At 47.7% G+C, this 21709-nt stretch overlaps 1 protein-coding gene across 2 annotated transcripts in view; it reads left to right on the top strand.

The window, feature by feature from the left end:
* Nucleotides 1-3217: 3217 nt before the first annotated feature.
* The window catches only part of MMD2 (monocyte to macrophage differentiation associated 2), a 44809-nt gene continuing 26317 nt past the window's right edge, over nt 3218-21709 (top strand). Inside the window, exons 1-2 of one of the 2 annotated variants that reach the window (XM_039493077.1) lie at nt 3218-3790; nt 6979-7121. Coding sequence is in view for 1 of the 2 variants with exons in the window: in XM_039493076.1 (XP_039349010.1) it covers nt 3744-3790 (47 nt within the window). In the remaining variant the exon portion in view is untranslated. The remainder of the gene's footprint in view (nt 3791-6978; nt 7122-21709) is intronic. The other variant, XM_039493076.1, reaches the window with a different exon arrangement.

The raw sequence follows: 21709 nt of genomic DNA, 5'->3' as shown, positions 1-21709 counted from the left end.
GAACATAGGGCATGGCAGGGGGAGGTGGGTCCATGTGGGCTGGTCTGCCGAGCCCATGTGATCGCTTGGCTGGGATGTGGGTGAATTTCTCAATTTCCAGCCCTCGAGATGATATTCAGTTCAATGCAATTATCTGTCCACCAAGAGTCAGATGAAGCTCGAGCTCTGGAGTTATTCCACAGCATAATTTGTGAGATTTTAGTTGCTATAACAACTGAATTCGTGCCTCAAAAATAGGAACTTATTTTTCCTTCAATTTGCCTTTTGCCCTCAGAACCCAGTCTATTTTGGTCCTGGCCGTTCATTTCAGGTGTCTCTTGCCAATGAATTCTGCAGCCCCACATGCTGCTCCGCCTGGGGATGGGCTCCCATAGGGACTGCACTTTCAGTTCATTAAGCATTACTTGTCAACGTTTTTTTCTTCTCCGAAAATGCCTGTATTATGTCTGATGAAAGGTAAAGGAGCAAATAGACCTCACTAAAGAGCCCTGGCAAAAGCTTCTCCACAGTCATGAAGGCTGGAGAAGCAATTTGAAATAAATCTCTGAGTGTGAGCAGCAGGCATCCAGGAGCAGTTCTCAGAAATGATCTTAATGCGAGTGTCAGTTTTGGATCTGGGGCCTGGGTACTGTGGTGCTGACTGCTAATGGTAGGAGAAAGTAGATCAGAGAGATGGTATGGACTTACCCCCTTTTCCTTGCCCTCTGACTTGTTCCATCTAAGTGCAAGCTGTAATAAATTTGTCCACTCCATCCCCTTTGGGCTGTGCAGGGTACAGCTCCAAATGTTGCAAGCTGACAACACTCCAGGAGTGCTTTGGACACTATATCAGAGAGCCCTCAGGAAGCCACGCCACTGAGTCAAATTTTAAAAAGTCCCAAACAAGCAAAGAAATGTTGTGCAGAATCATCTGCGTATCCCTTTGCTTTATTTTTCTTGATCACTGGCTATTTCCCATTGGTTCATGCTGCCCCAATCCTTGACCAACAGGGAAATACATTCTGGCACAGAAATGAAGTCCTCCCTGGAAGCTGTCCTCCTCACATAACTGGATTATCAAGAAACCTGGCTCTCCTGGCTACACTTCCTGACTGATTGTAGTCAAGGTTCCTGTTGTGATTCAAACAACTGAGATGAGTTTGATTTTAATTAGAGGGAGCTAGGTGACACGGTGGATCAGTGGAAGCCAAGGTTTAAATCTTCCTGATGTCAGCAGTTAAATCAATTTGAAAGTCTTAGCATAGTACTTAGCCCTTAAACTAGTACTGAGTCGCAAAATCGCATAGGATTGACTCTCGTTAGCAGACTTCTAAGAGAAGTTTAGGAATAGAATATCGGGGAATTCTGCACGTCAAGACTAAAGCTATGTCTATACATGGAAGCTAGGAGTGCAATTCCCAGCTTGCATAGACATACTCATGCTAGTTCCTATCAAGGTAGTGTGCCAAAATTTGTAGTGTAACCACAGGAGCATGGGCTAACCTCCCTGAGTACATACCCACATGGTCCATGCTAGGAGGCTGTACCACTTTAATGATACCATTTTCAAACCAGTGTAGTTAAAGCAATGCAAAAGCTGTGTGTAGACAAGCCCTTCTATCATTTAAAAACTGGTCCTCTCCATTTAGATGCCACCTCTACATTTTCGGATGCAAGCTAAACCAATACGAGCCAGGTTTCAATCAATTTAAGAATGGCCATGCACAAAGCTGCACTGGTTTAACTAGACGGGTTTAAAATCACACCTTATACTAAGCTTCCTTTTTGGGCTAAATATCGCAAGATGGCCTGGTCTACACACAGAATTGCACCACTTGGACTAAAACTGCTCTACAAATTGATTCAGTTAAACGGCTTACATCAAGTTTACATACAACTGGTTTATATCAACCTGCATTCATACACAAGAGCTGAGAGACCTGGTGCCAAATTCTGCTTTGGGGACATCCATGTACATGGGGGAACTCCACTGGAGGCAATGGAGTTGGGTATAAAAAAGGCACAAGAGGAGACTCTAACCCGTTAACTGTTTTCCTGGAACTTCCTTCCGGCATCAGAGCAAAACCAGGTCATGTTTCTCCTGATTGGGAGGGTGTGCGCCTTTAAGACCCCGGGCGCCAGCAAAAAGGACCTCTTTTGTTGAATGGAAACACACAGGGCTACTCCCCCTCTAACTCTGCTCAGCCTGGCTCCTTCTGTCTGTGGCAGTTTTCAGCATCTAAGATTTTTAGGGGATGGGGGAAGGAAAGAGATAAGGAGAGGGCCGTTGCCACTCCACCCCATGGATCTTTAGGGAGGAGACTGCCCTGTATCAGAACAAACTCCTTTCTTTTTCCCCCTGTAACTGTGCAGGAAGGGAGCAGAGCGAGTGGCATGCATTTGTGTGGAAGGCAAATCTCCAGTGCATTCAGCCCAAGCGCATCCATTAATGCACATTATGTGGACTAGTTAGGGGGGAGGGGTAGAGATCCAGAGGAGGGGCAGGCACAGAGGGAAGGGAGAGGCCTTGCATGAAAGGCAAAGAAAGGGAGAGTGATGGAGGCAGACAGAGAAGGACAGGAGCTGGGGTTCCCAGCTCCCCGGCAGCACCAATCTGTGCAGAGCCCTGCTTTGCTAACTGTTGCACTGCTTCATCCCCCTGCTCCCACGGGCTGTTTATAAATAGCCCTGGGCTACAGCTGTTGACGTTCGTGCCCTAATAAAAAAGGTGCATTTAGATCGAAAGGGGAGAAACATCCCTCCACCCCCAGCAGAGGCAGCTCAGGGAGAACAGCACCCCCTAGAAGATGCCCTCCAGGGTGCCAGGGCGGAAAGGCACCATCTCATCAGCATCCCAGCTTGAGACAGGGAAGGGGGCCCAGCTTGGTCTTGGGGGAAGTGTGAGCCCTGTGCAGAAAAGAGTCACCTCGCCAGAACACCTACAAAGGCGAGGAAGGCCCTGCCCTCGCTGGGAGCAAGCCAAGCCGACTAAGGGCTCTAGGTCCGGGGAAGCACTGAGTGATTCTGCCCATCAGCAGCTGCTCACGCCCCCTGTCCCCCCTGCACTCTGTCTGTCTCTGTCCATCTGTCTGCAGCTCCGCCCTCGGCATGCTTTAATTACATTTTAAATTCAAATCTGCTGCTATTTGATCCGCTGGGTGTATTTATAGCTCCGCTCAAGCTGGCTGTGTGGATAAGGCAGGTTGGGCAGGTTGCTGTGACATGTGGGGCAGGATGGGATTGCTCGCTCGCTTTCCTTCTTTTCCTTCTCCTTATCGGATTATTTTGCAGCAGGACCCACGTATCCTCCCTCCCTCCCTCACACACAAACTGGCTCTCTCTTAGGTTGCTTTTGTTTTTATTGTATTACTCTCTTGTGCAACAGGGGGCGGGAGAAACTAAGGGTGGCCTTGATTTTTCTCTTTAGCATTTTAAACACACACAGAGTGTTTGGGGTAGAGAGAGAGAGAGATCTGGTCCTTGATCCTGTGAGTTGCTACCTCTACATGCCTGAGCCAGCAGACAAAGCAAGCACGGATGAAGTTGGTACGGTTACCCCGGGGCTTGCCGTTTCCTCCTTGGGTCAGAGGAATCACAGAGACTCTCCTGCCCCCTGTCCGCTACTGAGCTGAAAATCCACCTCTGGGATTTAACCTGCTGCTCCTGAATTTCCTCCTCTCCTGTCTGTCTCACTCTGCTTCTTCATCCCACCTTCCCGCTTCTTCAACACTGGACCAGAGCTGGATTCTGATGGAACTGCCAAGATGTTCATGTCCAGAATCCTGGATTTTCAGAAGACAAGATATGCCAGGTAAAGCCAAGTGGCTGTGTTCTTAATTCCTGTAGCTGAACCATTTTGCATTGTGTTTTGAAACCCTCCAGGATCCCTCCCAACCTCTGCCCTTCCCTAGAGGAAGCTGGGAGTGAATTCCAGGGTGGTGCTTACAGGACACAGTGAATAAAGCTGACAGTGGGGTTTGAAAGATGTGGAGCTCCTCAGTGCACCGGGCACCTGCAGGGCTGATACTCTCGCTTTGTTTTCCTGGTATAACAAGAATCCTTTGCACTTTCATAGCACCTCTGCAGACCTGAATGAATTCAGGCTCACAACACCCCTGGGAAATAAGTATTACTAGCCCCTTTTCATTAATGGAAAAACTCAAGCAAATGTGGCCACTGATTTTGGGGTGTTTCAATATTTGGGTGTCCTTCTCGGAACCAGGGCCATCCTTTGGAGTTGTGGGTGCTCAGCACCTCTGAAAAATCAGCCCCCCACAAGTGGTGGTAACTTGTTCTAATGGCTCAGGTGTGTTGGGATCCATTATAGTGGCACCTGCTTAAGAGGATACTTGATGAATGGATAGTCCTGGTCAAGGGATGCATAGAAACCACTATACAATGAAACTCAGGGTATCACGCATGTTCAAGAAAGATGAATTCAGACAGGACTAGGTACAGAGAAGGGGTACTAGGCTGATCAGGGGACGAGAGAACCTATCTTTCAAAAGGAGACAAAGAACTTGGCTTGTTGAACTTACCAAAACAAAAGCTTGTTCTCTCAGAATACGTTCAGGAGGAAAACACCAGGCAGGGAGAAGAGCTATTTAAGTTAAAGGACAATGTTGGCATAAGAATAAATGGTACAAATTGGCCATGAATACCCCAGGATTGAAAATGAGAAGGTTTCTAACCATCAGAGTGAGATCCTTGAACAGCCTTCTACTAGGAGTGGTGAGGGCAAGGAACCTAACTACTTTTAAGGTGGAGCATGATACCTTTTTAAACAGGACAATATGGCGGGGATGCCTGTGCTAGCAGCGGTCGGGCCTCAATGGCTCAGGAGATCCCTTCCAGTCCCATGTCCTATATTCCTGTGTAAAGTGCAACAGAAAATTAGTGTCAGGCATCTTAGAAGAGGAAATGCAATGTACACCTGAATCGTGCATTTCAGGCTTGAAGATAGGCTTAGTGAGTCAAATGGAAAGTATAATAATTTATGTAGTATCATCTGTAGCCAGACATAATGTGATGTTGCAATGGAAAGGCTCTGTGAGACGGTGTTTGAAAACAGAATTTCTGTAGTGAATTCAGTGCTGGGGAAAGGCATCAAACAGATGATAGGCCTTTAGACTGAGTCCTTTACGCACAGGACAGGGACACCACAGGCAACAGCCATGCCAGGTTCCCTGCACACAGCTCCTTAGTCTGTATGTCTTAGCCCTGACCTGGACGAAGCACCTCGAGAACAGTTCAGTCTCTGTATCTGTTCAGTCCTTAGCCTCTCTCCCAGCTGCTAATGCCAATTCTTGTGGTGGGAGTGGTTTTTGTGATGTGGAGAAAGAGCTGCTGAGTTGACAAATTCCAAATGGTTATCAGATTTCTATTGAAAAGCAGCTTTCCTAGTCTGTCTTAGGAACTGAGTTTGAAGCTGATATACACAAATCCTGAATGTAGACTCTCTTCTCATTCTTCAGATGCCTATTTAAATACCATGTGTTCCTACTGAAGAACCCTTTTGCAATTGTACTGTTCTCCCTATATACGTGTGGGAAAATGGGTGAGATACAGGGAAATTGTGGGCAATGCTTTGTAACCATGTCCAGGACAGATCCTTTTATAATAACCAAGAGAATGCAGAAGTTTTTTTTTTTTTTTAACAAAGTGCAATAGGAAAGTGATCAGATCAATTAAATGATGTAGATTTTCTGGGCACCGAACCAAAATACATGTTGGAAGCCACTGGAGCGAGACGTCTTTAGAAAGTCCCTCTCTGTCCAGTTAGAGAATCTGATCTGCTAGATGTAACTGAATGCACTTTTTGTGCAACAAGTGTTGCATGTTGAATACGTTGCTAAGAGCCCATTGTTAGGACTGGAATATGGGGGGAAGTGAGTAGAATGAGGCTTACTCACTGAAAATAGGTGCAAGGCTCCTCTCTGTCTTCTCTTTGTCTTCTCTGGGATGCAGAGACTGGATCTGGGAGCTGAGGAATCAGCCCAAATGAGCAGCATTGTACTTTTTTGCATGTTAAGATGAAGCTTCTCCCACATGTAACCCAAGGACCTGGCTTTTGTTTTTCAAAGTCTTTTTTGCTGAAGTCTTTTGATAGTTCTTCATGGAGCACAAATGATAAAAATATGTCCCAGTGACAGGCTGAGTGCTAGAACTGGGCAGTGCCGTGCTGAGCAGGAGACCTGAGTCTGATTGCCTGGATTGGCAAGAGCTGGAAGGGCTGGGGACCAGAAAAGGAAAGCCTTGTACTTCAGGGATTTAAGGGTAGTGACCACTCTGAGTACATTGATTGGTGTTGAAAGGGAGTTCTCCAGCCATCGCTCCTTGGCTGGGAGTTGGAATCTGAGTTGGGGGATTTATGGAGAAGGGGACTTAAAGTGCAAAAAGGGCCAGATTATACCTCCCCACCATGTGTATCTCAATGGGAGGAGAGTGACCTCACAGAGTTTCCTTGAATTTTTCCCCGGGATGATCGTGGAGGAAGCAAGAGATGCAGCTTCCCAGTCCCAGAGATGGGAATTGCTCTTTCCTCAGAGGGCCAGCCCCTCTGCAGCTCTTTTGTCCCCCATCCCCTCCTTGCAGCATGGCTCTGGTTGGTGCTATTGTGCCCTCATACTGGCTACTCACAAGTGCAGACATGGAGGCTGAGTTACCAGTGCTTCAAGCAGGTATCCATTGTTCATGGAAGAAAGATGTCATGGAGAGCCTCTGCTCCTTTGTGCATCTCGTTCCTTCTGCTGTGTGGTTTGGGGGATGGGAGGAGCATGCTAAGGAATCAGGATTCACTGGGTTCTGCTACCTTGTCTTTGTATAAGCAATGGGCAGCCTGGGGCCCAAAGAGTGACTGGTGGGGATCCTTTGAAAGCCCTTGCTCTGCCAGACCCACACATTATAAAGGAGATCATATCTTCACACACATGTATTTCATAAGCTCCCGCTGCCATATCAACATAGCAGGGGACATGCCATGTTTTCTATCATCAACAGGTGTATACAGTTTCAGGCTGCGCGCCAGAGAGGAGCGTTGTGAAACAGAGAGGAAACTTTCCCAAGACCCTGAGAGTGAAGCCAGCAGGGAGATGCGCTTGCTGTGCATGTGAAAAGGAAACAGAATCTCCATCCCCTGACAGGTAGCCATCTGCAGGAGCGTGCCACCAGCTTCAGCATTTCACTGTCATTTTTGCTTTTGCCATATGGCAAAGGTACATCCTTCTGAAGTCTGATCCTGGGAGATGCTGAGAGGCATCTACTCCTCTGAAAGCATTGAGAACCAAGGGGACTCAGCCTGCAGGATCAGTCCCTTGACTTGTGAAGTTAATCTACAGCTTAGCAGAAATGAAACCCAAGGAGGAATGGGGTCAGATGTCCATGACCTAGAAAGTGACGCCAGGCTGGTTCCCTTTGTTGGCTCTTGGACTTCTTCCCCATAATCTTTTCTGCACCAGGCATGACAGCTGTGGTGCCAGGCTTCTCCGGCAGCTTTCCCGTTTCACCGGCCAAATCCCTTGGCCGTAAGCAGCCAGAGTCTGCCACCCTTGTGGGATTAGCTGGGAGCTGGGTTTGGAGCAGGCCAAGCACCACTGTAAGATAAAGCAGCACAGCCGAATGGGAAGCATGCTGTAGTGGCACATGGAAGCTCAGCACAGGGAATTGCCCTTAACGGCCAGATTCTGCCCCCCTGAAAGGATTGGAAAACACGTCTTAGAGTGAAAAACTCAAGCAGCTCAATCTGTTTGGCTTAACAAAGAGAGGTTAAGGGGTGACTTGATCACAGTCTATAAGTATCTAAATGGAGAACGGAAATTTGATAATGGGCTCTTCAGTCTAGCAGACAAAGATCCAATGGCTGGAAGCTAAAGCTAGATCCATTTAGACTAGAAATAAGGTGCCATTTTTTTAACTGTCAGTGTAAGTAACAGTTGGAACAGTTTAGCAAGGGGTGTGATGGATTCTCCATCACTGGACGTTTTAAACTCAAGATTACATTTTTTTTTTAAAGCTATGCTCTAGTTCAAACTGGAGTTAACTCAGGGAAGTCTGATGGCCTCTGTTGATGATCACAGTGGTCCCTTCAGACTTGAAAATCTATTAATCTTATTACATATGCAAGCCCATTGATTGCAACGGGACCATTCCTGAAGTAAGACACCACTTACTCAGCACAAGTAACGAGGGCAGAATTGGGTCTTATGGTAGGGAGAAGAAGCCAAGAGTACCAGTCACAAGGTCTGTGCAAGGACCAGTACATATGGGAGTGATAGGCAACTCATTGGCGTATTTGACTCAGGAAGGTATAGGAAATAGATGCAGATATAGCCTGGCCTCTCAGGAAGGCATTAGAGGCATCTTGATACAGCTTGGAGGAGGGTGGGAAACTTTCACTCTTGTGGAGTTGATTGGCCCCGGAAAATAGCATAAATTCTTGATCTCATAAGAGGAATCTGGAACGGATTCTTTTTTGGTTTCTTTTTTTTTTCTTTCTTTTCTGACTCAAGAGAACCAAGAAAGGAAGAGATTAATGTCAGATGGTCATCAATAAATGCACTGGAAAAATAGCCAGACGAAAGACCTTAAGCAATGAGAATTAGATGAAAGAAAGCGATCAATGTGGGTGTGTTTTATGAACTGTCGGATAAGACGGGAGAATGTTCCCTGCTCAGGGGGCAAGAATGTTGCCCAAGATTCATCCAGGGTTGGCTCACTTCTAAATGTTAAATGACTTCAGAAAGAGAGGAAAGATGGGAAGAAAGAAAGAATTTGAAGAAAGTATATAAATAACAGCAGCGGAGAAGAAACGGAATTTGATTCCATTCCATGAGCAAGAAAGCCCTTTATTCTCAGGTAGTGTCGTTCAGCCAGATCATTCGTATAAACAGACCCCTTAGAAAGTGTCTCCTGCTTTGTTCCAATTTTCCACAAGAGCTGCCCCTTTGGCACTAGCATGTCAGGCCCCAGGACAATCTGACTGGAGGGCTCCCAAGGAAGGCTGAGCACTGTAGATTGAAAATGGCTCTCACAATATAATGGAAAACCAGCTTCCGTTTTAGACACTGCTTGTGGCCCTGCGTGTGAGAGAGAGAAAGAGAGAGAGAGGGGGTGGGGGCTGCAAAAGCATCACAGCTGTAAAAACTTCCCCTCTGTCATTTGTAACTTGGTGCTGCTCCGTAGCGCATAACCTCCGTCTTTGAGAACAATCAGCTTCTACGCAAGGGGCTTGATTCACCCATGACGTAAATGTCAGTGTCAGTTACACCCTAGGTGAAAGCAGATCAGATTCCACCTGCTTTATCTTACCACCTCCGCTGAGTTGCTTTTTCCTGCTACGCTCCCAGTCTGATACCTCGACGTATCAATTACACTTGTTTTGCACACCCACTGAATGGCAAATAAGTGCAAGTTACACTTCTTTGCCATGGACACGTGTTTCCCCAACTCATTTACACTCAACGTGTAATTTACCCCTCCAGCCACATCACTGCTTCATTTGACCCAGAGGCTCCCATGGATATTGCACCTGCTTCTTTTACTGAGTTTGAGTGAGGTCCAAAGACTTTGTTATCATTTATTAACGTTGTTGCCGATTTTCAATAAAACATGGATTCTTTCTACACAGCTAGGCCAAGGACAAGTCCTAGCTCCCCTCCCTTTGGGCACACAAAAGCACTTTCTTTACTTTAGTAATCAAGAAACAGAATGTAAAGGAAACACGATAAAAAGCAACTTGAGTGCAGACTCTTTCAACAGATCTAGAGCACGGGTACATAGGGGGAACCGCACGCTGCGGATGGGCAGAATCATAGTAATTACCTGACACAGGTTCAAGATTTAATTTATTCAGGTAAAAGGCCCCAGATTTTATTCAGTTTGTCTGTTCTTGCCCTGGGCACGTAAGCACAGAATAACAATGAAAACAGAAGCTGCAATGAAAGATGCCAATTAAATTTCCCAACAAGGAAGCTATATTTGGAGGCAGGGGTGTTGGAACAATTTGTATAGTGGGAGTGCTGAGAGCCATTGAACCAAACTGTAAACCCTGTATATAATAGAAACCACTTCACGCCAGGGGGTGAGCAGTACCCCTAGTTCCAGCACTTATATTTGGAGATGAATACTTAATCTACCTAAGGGCCAAAATCTGCCCTCAGATATCCATTCATCCATAGACTTCACTAGGAATTGTGTAAAATGTATCCGAGCGCAGACCTTGAACATAGTTAGAATCTGCTGCCTAGCCAGTAAGTGCACAGATACAAGTACAGAGCATAATGACAAAGAGGTACAGGGATGGGTCAGAGACGTACATGGATTCCATACAATAGGACGAAAAGAGAAAGGATGGGTCAGGCAGCACATGGGTAAATTTCACCTTTAGATTGCTTTGTTCAAATCCAGCCCAGCTCGGTGATGACTGAAAGTCCTTGTCATCCAGTGAAATGAGTTTGATGGGTTTCTGGCTCATTCCTGCAGGGTAGGTGCACACATCACAAACATAACCATTGTAATTGTCACCATGTAGCACCAGGATGGGCTCTGAAGAATGAACTACCCTCATACCTCCAGAAGTAATCCCTCTAGGTCAGTGGTGAGGTACCATGGGAGCTCTCTTTGGGTATCTTGCATTACCTCTGCCCATGTGTAATGGAGGCCCTCAACCTTAGAGCACCCCCTGGAGGCCCAATGCAGCACCACCATTGCTTCTCAGCCTGTTTCTCTGAGTGAGGATTTTAGTAAGTCCGGTGAGGCTTGTCACTGCGCTCCACCAGGGATCTAGTTTTATTCAGTCCGAAAAGGCAGAGTGTCACACACCTAGGACTGCTCCCCAGCATCTCTAGCTGAAGGAAGGAGGGGATGAGTCAACCCTAATCATGTCCAAGAGGTCCTTTACCAGTGAGGCCTTCATGACCCGGAACCCTTTTCTGGAGTCATGGGCCTCTTGTCACTAACCAGGGGAGGGTCTTTCCTCCAGGGTCCAGTTCCCCATGGAGGCCAAACCTCAGGACAGAATATAATTCCTCTTTTCCCAGGCCTTCTGCTGTTGCCTGGTGAAGTCTTTCATGGGAGCTAGATTTCTCTGAGATGTAGCATTCAGAGTCCCTTCCTTTCAGAAACTCTCCCCTCAGGAGCATTCTTTCTTGATTTCTTTTGCCTGTGGGCCCCTCTCACGAGCTTCCCCTGAGAAGCCTTCTCCGTATGTTCTGGGAACTGTTCCTCCTCCCAGCAGCCTCTGTTTCTCTAGGGTAAGCTCCCTGTGCATAGCTTCCATTTATCTTGCCTAGGTGCTTCTCTGCCTAATTACTTGCCTCCCAGCAGCTCAAAGAGTGAGACAGTCATAGGTGAACCTGAGCTTCCTCATTCCTCCTTGTGGAGCCAGTCAGAGGTTGGCTGGGCCCCTGGTCTGCTCAGAGGGCCAGCTACTCTCAGGCTCGATGGTATGTCTGATCTATCAGTCCCTAGCATATCTATATCACACCTTTTACCATCACTAAAAGAAGAGACCCAAAACTTCATAACTAGCACAGTAAGACCAGAAATGGTGGGGAAATAAAGTATGAGGTTAAGCGATATCCAAAACACGGAGAGAACAGTGCTGCCTGTCCTATGTCTGGAGTATGTCGAACCATGGTGGAACAACTGCTCTGCAGTCAGACTCATTCATTTTGCTTGAACTGCAGGGGGTCTGGCAAGTTTTGTCCCAGGCTGCCTAGCAAATAAATCTTGATATGTCTGAGTATGTGCGGTTGGCTTACACCGGCTCAGACGTGTCCTCCAAGGACCTTAGATGCCTTGCGCAGCTGTTTTCTTTTTTTCCCCTTAACCCGTGTCAGACAAAACTATGGGAGTGAAATGCTTTAAAAATTGATGTGGTTCATCACACCGAGTACAGAGCTGCTCAAAAGATGAATAACACCACAGATAAGTGCTTATCAGAGCCACGCCTGTGTCCCCGCCTTCCCTTCCCAGGGCGAGATTCTGCCTCTATGTGGACCATAAGCAATCCCACTGAAATCAATGGGGCTACTTGGAGAGTAAGGTGCTGTAAGAGGCTGGGCTGCTCCTTTAAGGACAAGCGGCCAGGAAGCCAGACAGCCCTGCTGCATTAGCAGAGCCAGGTGGGAAAGGATCAGGTGATCCCTACAAAGGGCTGAGAGTGAGAGGGCTCAGTTGGAGGAGAGCTGCAGGTGAGAGGTTGGCTTCTGGTTCCCTGGAGCAGAGAGTAGGGTGACCAGACAGCAAGTGTGAAAAATCGGGATGAGGTGGGAGGTAATAGGATCCTATATAAGAAAAAGACCCAAAAATCGGGACTGTCTCTATAAAATCGGGACATCTGGTCACCCTAGCAGAGAGTGATGCAGAGTGCAAGGCCTCTGGGCCCCCGCAGCCTGGGTTAGGGACAGGGGTAGCTTTGTTCTGTGTTATTTTGTGAGCTTCCCTTTGAATTAATAAACCATGCCCCGAGGGAAGGCCTGAAAGAGACTTGGATGTGATAGTAGCTCATCCTGGGCTGGGGAGACAGGCTGGCACTCAGCAGCCTCCAGGCAGTAGTTTATGTGAGTGGCAGGAGTGTGAAATGGCCCATGGTAACAAACCCCTGATGAAAGCAAAGAGCAGTCTGGTCTCACTGAGTAAATAGCTCTAGCAGAGTTCATTTGTGCCTCAATTTTGGGTCAAGAGCAAACAAAGTATCATTTTAATATACAATGCATCCTCTCTGGGGAGTATGTCCTGCCCTGGCAGGGAGATGGACTCAAGCTTCCAACAGGTCCCTTCTATCTCTAACAGCAGTCTTGGACCCATTGGCGCTGCACAGTCCCCGTGTAACTCCCCTGCACTCACTGATACAATGCACAAGGAATTACAAAACTGTTGCCCAATGGGGAATGCCCATGAATGAGGAGACAGAACTTTCCCAGGAGTCACTAAACTATGAAACTGAGCCCTGCAAGAGATAAGAATGAACGCAGGCCTCACTGAGCTTACAGCTAAATGTAAAACTTGTTTCCCTGACTTGGCTGTCACTCAGTAATTTCAGCATGCACACACAAGGAAACAAACTAAAGTCTATGAACTAAATACTTCTACAGACAGGAAAGAGAGAAAGGGTGTTATTTTTATTTGGAATTCTTGCAAGGTGTTCAGCTCCAACAGCAAAAGGGGTGTCCTATAAGTTAATCAGTTAATTAGCAGAGACAGGCCGGAACCAAACCTCAGATCCAAGCATCCAAATGTCAGGAAAGTTTGGATCCAGATCTACATCCAGCTCCAAAGTTCACTGCTCAGGCTCATCTCTGGCAATTAAAGGGTTTTATGCTTGGACAGACAGAGAGGGTCAGATGGCGAAATGAGATTTAAATCATTATCTTCATTCTTGACTGGCTACACTGCACTGCCCATCTCTAGTAAAGAACATTAGCTGAGAAAACCTAACTCTAGAGATGGTCAATCTGTTACCAACAACATGCATTAAAAGCACAGCTAGTGAGTAGTTTGCAAACCAGTCATGATCTTCAGATGTTTTGGTTGTTCATAAATATTCACTGAATAATCTGGATAGCTTGTTGTTATTATTTATATTGCAGTAGCATCTAGAAACCCCAGGGCCCTGTTGCACAAGAAGCTATGCATATGTATAAGGAGAGGCCGTCTCTACTCAAAAAGCTTATTATTTAAGCTACCGAGTAGAAGTGACTTGCCCAAGGTCAGATGGTATCTCAGCAGCAGCACTGGGACGAGAACCAAGGTTACCTGATGGCTAGACCAAGGCTTTAGCCACTAGACCATATTGCCTCCCACAAGGTATTTGTTTCGACTATACACCAAAGCATCCTGGAGCATCTGATGGCTAAAGAAACTGGCATGTGCTTTTTCAGGGACTTTGAAATAGATGCTGTGCCTGTGGTTCCTTTTAGAGTTTTGTGGATCCATTAACAGCCTGGACCAAGGGTGTTAAACAGGGCAAGGTATCTGTTACACACTTTATTGAGATTATGGGCCAGATTCTCTGATCCAGAAGAGCTGTGCTCTCTGGATAAACATGGCAGAGAGGAGTAAATGTATGTTCGGACCATCTTTGTAGTCCCTATATCCTGTGGCTAGCCCGGACTAGTCCCTGATATTAGAACAGTGCAAAGGCTGCTCTAACTTATTCCCAGTACTCCAAGGAGCCATTCCAGCAGCCACTGTTGGTGTACAGTGATGCTCCAGCCTTATCCCCTTTACTCCTGTCTTGTCCTTCATGCCAGAAACTGCAATGAGAGTAGCATAATGCCATTAGGCTGGCACTTTGCCATGTAGGAATTCTCTTTGCATTAGGGTAGCCAGCTCAGATGGCTTTCTGGCTGCCAGAGAGGCACATACTAAGCAGAGTAATGGTCAGAATTTCTCACAGTAACTACTTCTATAATGCTACCTTAGTTTCTAGTATCTGGGCACGTAGTATTGTATTTGCTCCCTGACTGGTTGATTGAAACATTTTAAACACGCAAATAACGAATAATGCATGTTGGGGGCATTCTTGCTAAAATTTGCAAAACACTTGGGATTTGCCAGCATTTTTGTGAGTAAGCAACTGTTGTCAGAAAGCTCACAAATAGCGACGGAAAGAGCAGCAATTTAATCTCCAAACATGTTCACTAATCCATTGCTTTAAAAAATGATTTGCTACTATCCCAGTATCAGGAACTGTCATGTAAGAGTTTGAGTTATCATAGAAATAAATGCTAAAAAATGTGCTGGAAAAAATATAGATCTACAGATATGGCGGGAATCTTCAAAGGCACGTTACTTGGCAGATAGGTATTAGTTATCGTACTTCAGAGGGGTTAAGGTACCTATTCACTCACTAAATCCCAACCTTCTATATACAGATTTATGTGTGTGTGTACATTGTATGTGTAGGGTTGCCAACTTTCTAGCTGCACAAAAATGAACAGCCGGGCCCCAGGAGCGGAGGCCTGGGAGCGGGGGTGGGGCCAGCTTGGGGACCCGAGCCCCTCCCCCCCACAGGTGAGGTGAGAGGTTGGGGGGTGGAGGGCCAGGAGCAGGGCATAGGTGTGGGAAGCACCCCCCGCACCCCTACTTCCCGCGCCTATGCTGGCACTGTGCTGCACGCACCCTGGAAGCAGCAAACAGCCAGGAGGTCCAGGTCCTAGGCGGGGGGGCCAGAGACTCCACGCGCTGCTTTTGCTCGCAGGTATCGCTCCCCCACTTCCAGGCCAATGGGAGTGCAGAGCCGGTGCTCGGGGCAGGGGCAGTGCGCGGAGCCCCATGGCTCCCCCGCATAGGAGCCGGACCTGCTGGCTGCTTCTGGGGCGCAGCGTGGTGCCAGCCAGGACATGTAGGGACTAGCCTGCCTTATCACCACAGCACCACCAACCGGACTTTTAACGGTCTGGTTGGCGGTGCTGACCAGAGCAGCCAGGGTCCCTTTTCGACCGGGCGTTCTGTCGGAAACCAGACACCTGGTCACCCTATGTATGTGGTTGTGCATATGTGCATATGTATTGTTGCTCCCTGGGCCTGAGCACTTAGCCATTACTCAGGGCCTTGCAGGGTTGTTTCTGCTAGAAAGGAAAAAATCAGTAATGTGAGTCAGGTATAGTCATGGTTTATGATTTTGTTTATTTACAAAGAATGTACACAAAGCCCTGTTTCCCTGAACACAGTCAAAACAAACAACAGCAGGCAGCTTCCTTGCTCAGAAATCCCCCTGGGGGCCACTCCAGCAAGCTCTGTGCTCAAGAAGTTCTGTCTCTCTGCTTCCTTTCTGGGTCACACTCACGCCACTCCTCCTGGCTTTCTCTCGCTCTGACAGACACCGCCTAAAACCAATCACGTAGGCCCTGAATTTGGAACCAGGGAAACCCCTCAATCTGCTCCATTTAGTCTGACTCGCCATACGGCCTAGTCCTTGGGCAGTAGACCCCTGCCGTTTATATTGCTTGAACTGCTCCCGGTTGAGCCTGAAAGAGTGTTTGTCTTTGGACCCAAGACTCCCCATTCAGTTTCTTAGCACCCTTTTGCATAAATATACATTGTGTGTGTTATGTGCTATTGTTTAACATTTATATTGTAGTAGCGCCCACAGGCCCCAGTCAGGGTTGAGAGCCCACTGTGCTAGGCTGTGTATAGACACATGAAAATACGCGGCCCCAGCCCTGAAACATGTGCCATCTAGGAAGATAAGTGATCTAGATAACGAGTCTTTTGTGTTTCCATTTTTCGGACTCACTCTGCTCCCTCCGGAAAGTTGCCAGTCATTTTGTTACACTAAAACAGCAGAGAGAGAGAATGCTTTGTTCCCTCACACCCACCTTCCCGACACACACCCACTCTGCCCTTGTGCATGATGCTTCCATCTGAAATGCTCCCTGGAATCAGTCCAAAAGCTGAAAGAGGAAAGTGGGTAGCAGGTTGAATTCCACCCAGGGGAAATGGATTGTAAAACCAAGAGCAGATTTAGTGTCTTTTTTCCTCCCAACATGGAGGGCAAAGGAGGATGGAAGTTGTATTTAAAGTGTAGGACACACAAGGCTGAACTTTCCGAACCTGGATTGCCATATGTGCGCGTAGGAGCGGGGAAAGTAGCACCCAGATGCCGAGAAGCGGGCACTGAGTACAACACGTACAGATATGTAGGCATGCGGGGGTGTTTCTGCAGATGGCAGAACTGGATGGGGTTAGAATTACAGTTTGCATTTGTAAGTTTCAGTGGGAAAGCTTCCCCTGTAGCCTGGGAAGAAAGTAAACCAGGTACTTTAGCATTTTTATAGTACTGTACAGTCATTTGGTTTGGGCAAAACATGTTACTGCAGAGCTTAGGGTCTTGATCTAGGGGCTACAAACAGGTGTCCAAAGGTTGCACCCACCATGCCCTTCCCCTGTATCCAAATGGGAGACAATCTCAGCTAGATGGAAGAGGGGGTCCCAGTATGGAAAAGGGTCGAGAACCATTGCTATAGAGTCTTCTCTCTGCAGAAGACACTAGCTGCCAAGGTCTGAAGTTGCTCACCCATAGAGGGCATCTAACTCAGGGGGTTTGGCCAGCCAAATCATCCTGCGCCTTGAGCACTGGCTGTGTTGCTTGTAATGATGTGCTAAACTCTCAGGAAGCAGCCTAATTACACGCTAGGGAGGAGAACGAGGACCGAATCCTATTACTAGGTCCTGCAGCTGGATCATTAGAAGATTACAGGTCAAAAGCGTAGCATGAGCCAGGGTCCAGCTTACAGGAATTCACCCAGCGGACAGGCACAGTGGCTTGAATACACACAAACAGTGCTCAAGCCTGGGATTTTGTTCCTGGGACTCTCGTGTGTTAGCACAGGACGCGTGGTCTTGATCATTGCTTAGGCGAGAGCTGGGGAAGAGGGGAGACTGGGAAGCCAGGAGGGGCAGAGACGTAGGGTTGTCAACATATTTAAAAAATAAGGGACTGTTTTCTTAGCACCCTCACCCCATCCTCCTCCCAGTATTATTATTATTATTATCATCATTCTTATTAATAGTAATACTAAGCAGTACTCACCTACCCTACATACCCCGGGGTATTTCTTGCTGCTTTTTGCAGCACTCAGCAACTCCCAGTCTTGTCGCACAGAGATAAAACAATAAGGGACCTCCCTTGTAATAAGGCCAGAGAGGGACTTCCTGGCATTGGTGATATCATCTGTCAGAGGCCATTACTTTCTCTGTCTCTTGCTTCGTAATGAGACGCTGTCACTGAGCTGATCGGGGCTGGATTTATTTGCCAATTCCATTATGATTTCTGGAGTGAGTGTGATGGATGATTGTCAGGAAAGAGGCTAAAGAATAATCCTCTTTGTTAGTTCTGAAGAACCTGGAGGGCGGCTGGGTGTTGGCCGGGGGAGGGGAAGTCAGTACCAGTTTGCTCCGGCTGAAAGCTCAGGCGATGAAATTAAAGATGGGCCAAAATGAGAGAATCTAGATGTTCACCACCAGTTTAAAGTGGTTGCCTTTGGGGTCCTTGCCAAATGGCAGCTCACCTGCTGCCCACTCATGTGACTTTTCCAGACCTCTCTAGCCCGCCACGTTGTGGTGTTCAGTAACCACTCCCAGCTGAGGAGTCGGAGAGAACCAGACGCATTCGTCCTCCTAGCAAGTGCCCTAGTCCCATCTCTCGCCAAGAGATTTTTCTAGCCACCTGCAGCCTGGAAAACCGTGTGCGAGGGAAGTTTTATGAGCGCTTTGCGGGGAAGCGGGGGGGACTGGTTAACTCTCACATGGCTTCCCCACAGGTGTATAATGTGTGCATCCCAAGCTTTATATCACACTAATCACCTCTGAATAGGAATATACCTAGTTCTCATATAACACTTTTCATCACTAGACCCCAAAGCACGTTACAAAGAAGGTCAGCATCATTACCCTCCTTTTCAAATGGGGAAACTGAAGTAAAGAAATGTGAAGTGACTTGGCCACAGTCACCCAGGAGGTCAGTGCAGAGCAGTCCCCCGAGTTCCTGTCCAGTGCCCTGGCCACTGAACCACACTCCCCTCACACTGTTTGCTCTTGGTCCGCCTCATGTGTATATATTTAAATGGAGGTTTTATCAGCATAAATCTGAGATGGACACACTATACACTAGTGGGGGAGCCATGTCTGAGTGGTGCAGCTCCTCCCACGCAAGTGCATATAAACCTTTACCTCACATGCCATGATGTGTTCCGTATATGCCTCGGGGAGTGTGTGAAATCTCAGTGCTTCAGATCCATGAGCCTCAGATCATCCACCTGAGTCTTCAAGCTCCCAGAGGTTCTCACACCCCACCTAACGTCTAAAATCTGGTTTTAACCCGCTTTCCTCTCTACACTGCGCACAGCGAGAGCCAGAAAGCAGCTCACAGGTCTGCATGATGCTCAGAGCCTCCTCATTCTTGGATGACATGGAGTAAAAACACAGCGGGAGAGGGGGGATGAATATGGGAAGTCAGCTCTGGATTTTCCTTTGATTCTGCAGGACAAGAGTCTCTTTGTGCTGGAGTCCAGAGTTGTGGGCATGAGGTTTTTTGCAGCTTGCTCTCTGGCAAATGAGGCCAGGATCAGACAGGCCTGAAGGAGGGCAGTGGGAAACCCTCTGGCAGCAGTTAACAACCTGTGCATATTAATTCTGGCAAAGGCTGCCATCCTCCCATTTAGGACTGACAGCTCCACAAAGCTCAGCTAACTGTCTGCCAGAAGCAGCCACTGGAGAGAAAAAGGGGCTGGAAGCCCTCTTGTTCAGTTGCTGATGGCTATCGTCTGTAATGGGGTGCAGCACGGGAGGAAACAGATTCTTCAGTCTAATGGCTTGTCTACACAGGCCGTTATTCTGGAATAGCTGTTCCTGATTAGCTCCATGCGTGCATGCTCTCATTCTGGAATAAGAGTGCCTTGTTCCCATTTAATTTAATCCATTAAATTAATTTGGAATAAGGCACGCTTATTCCAGAATAAGAGCATGCACGCATGGAGCTAATCAGGAACAGCTATTCCAGAATAACGGCCTGTGTAGACAAGCCATTAGACTGAAAAACTCCAAGATCCATTTAATCCGGCCAGCAGCTCAGGTGTAAGGCTCTGATGGCTGTACTTCCGCAGGAGCGGGCAGTGCTCCAGCAGGGCAGCCCTGCAAAGAATGTACTGTAGGAAGTAGTAGAGGGAGGGTGCAGTGTGGAGCTCACAGAGCTGATGGTAGAAATCCTGCTGGAGGCTCCTTCAGCTCACCAGACTCGAGGCAAGTTGTTGTGGGTGAGGTGGGGAGATAGGGTGGAATCAGGCTTAGATGATGGATTTGGCCCGTTTGGCAGCAGGGTCCATGAGGGAAAGACTGGAGCAGGGAGAGCATTGGGACTGTAAGCTCTTCAGGGCAGGGGTTGTCTCTCTGTTGTGTACAGCGCCTAGCGTGGTACGGTCATGGTCCATGACTGGGTTTCTAGGCACTACTGCAATGCAATGAATAATGATGGGATCAAAGGCAAGAGCTGGGAGATGGAGGAGACAGGACTCTTTCATTTTGTTTTCACCGGTGGAGCTAGACTGGAGGATAAAGCACGTAAATGTCTGCAGGTCCTGGCAATGGAAAGCCCATGCGGGAGGCTGCAGTGGGGGAGAGTATCAGCAATCTCCGTAATTGCAGGACTCCAGGGCAGACCAAAACATGGCTGGTGCTGGCTGGGGTCCAGCTGTAGCTATTGTGGCCGGGAGAAGCACCCAGCTATCACAGCCTCTCACCATCCTCGAGCAGCTGGGTTCCCATTTTGCCCCTGGTGGAAATTAAAGCTGTTCCCCCCAGGGAGCCATCCCACCACTCACCCTCCTCCGTACCACAGCAGGCCTGGCCATTGCAGGGGTGTGTGCGTTATCAGCAAGTGCCAAGGGCGTCATGCACTTTGCAGGATCAAGCTCGCAGTACAAAGAGGAGCTGGGTAGGAGGATAGTGTTTGTGAGCAGTATGGAGTCTGAGGACACAGTACAGTCAGAACAGCCTATTTTCATTTGAACAGGCACATTCAGGTGCTGCATGTTCTGATCATCTAGATATCACTAATTGCACCTGGTCAGAAGGCACTTCGCTTTGTCCGATCAATGCAACCAGCCCAGCGGCGGCTAGGAAGTCCATTCAGAATGCCCCATGGAGCATGCACTGGAAGGCGCTTGGGGAGTGGCTACTTTGATTTGCTGCTGCAGAGCCCAGGAGACATCCTCTCCATTCCCTGGGGTTTCTGGCAAGGAAACTGCAGGCATTGGTTTGCATGGGGCCTGTAAGGGGAGACAGAGCTTTCTGATTTGTCGGGGCTGAGGAGAGAACCCTGTGGGATGAGGAGAACAACCCAGGAAAGAGAGAGACCATGACAGTGCATGGTTACTTTGAAACTGCAGTGAAACCAAAGCCACCCTGGATTAGAGCGGATGAATCCCCAGGGGTTAAAAGCGGAGTCTGTGGGCACGCCAGTGTGTATCAACATGTAGGCAGAGCAAATGGGAAATCATGTACATGATCCAAACTCCAGCCTTGCAGCTCGCTAACTTTAAGCTGCGAAGAAGAAGCTCACGGGAGGGTCAGTCTTTCAAAGGCACAATTTTGTGCCTGCTCAGCTCCCAAAGAGCTTTAAAATCTGTCTGTCTCCTCAATTCTCCTTTGAACGCAACCTTGCAAAAGGGCAAAATCTATTGCCTCTCCCTTCCCAGGATGCTAATGGGGTCTTATTTATAGGTTTGCCTGGGGCGTTACAGACAAGTCCTTGGCCCAAAGCATTCAGTCTACAACATTCTAATTTAAATGTACCACAGCGAGGGATGATAGTGAACAAAGGGAGTAAGAGGGGATGAGAGTGGGAAAATCTAATTATAAGTCAAAAAAGGCTATCCCAGGCAAATGAACATGTAGAATTTTATAAGGCTACATAAGCCCCCAATCAAAGACAGGCCTACTAGACGGAGCACACAGTGGTCAGATTCTGCTTTCAGTTACACTGGTATATAAGTCCAGAACAACCTGACTGACATTGATGGAGTTACTTTCCGTTCCCATTGGTGTCCCTGAGAGCAGTGACAGGCAGTTTGACCGACTGGGAAGTTAGGTACCTGTGTTGTATTCCTTGTGGAGTTTTTGACAGGTCTTAGTCAGTAAATCTAGTTTCCCCATAGGACCGTGGGCCTCTCCAGCCAAGTCAGTTGTTTGGCAGCGTTTAGGACTTTCCAGGAGGGAGGCAGTAGGAGTG

This window comes from Mauremys reevesii, linkage group 10 (assembly GCF_016161935.1).
Source record: "Mauremys reevesii isolate NIE-2019 linkage group 10, ASM1616193v1, whole genome shotgun sequence".
Taxonomy (NCBI): domain Eukaryota; kingdom Metazoa; phylum Chordata; order Testudines; family Geoemydidae; genus Mauremys; species Mauremys reevesii.
The sequence above is the reverse complement of the archived record's forward strand: the minus strand, read 5'-3'. Positions and strand labels throughout refer to the sequence as shown.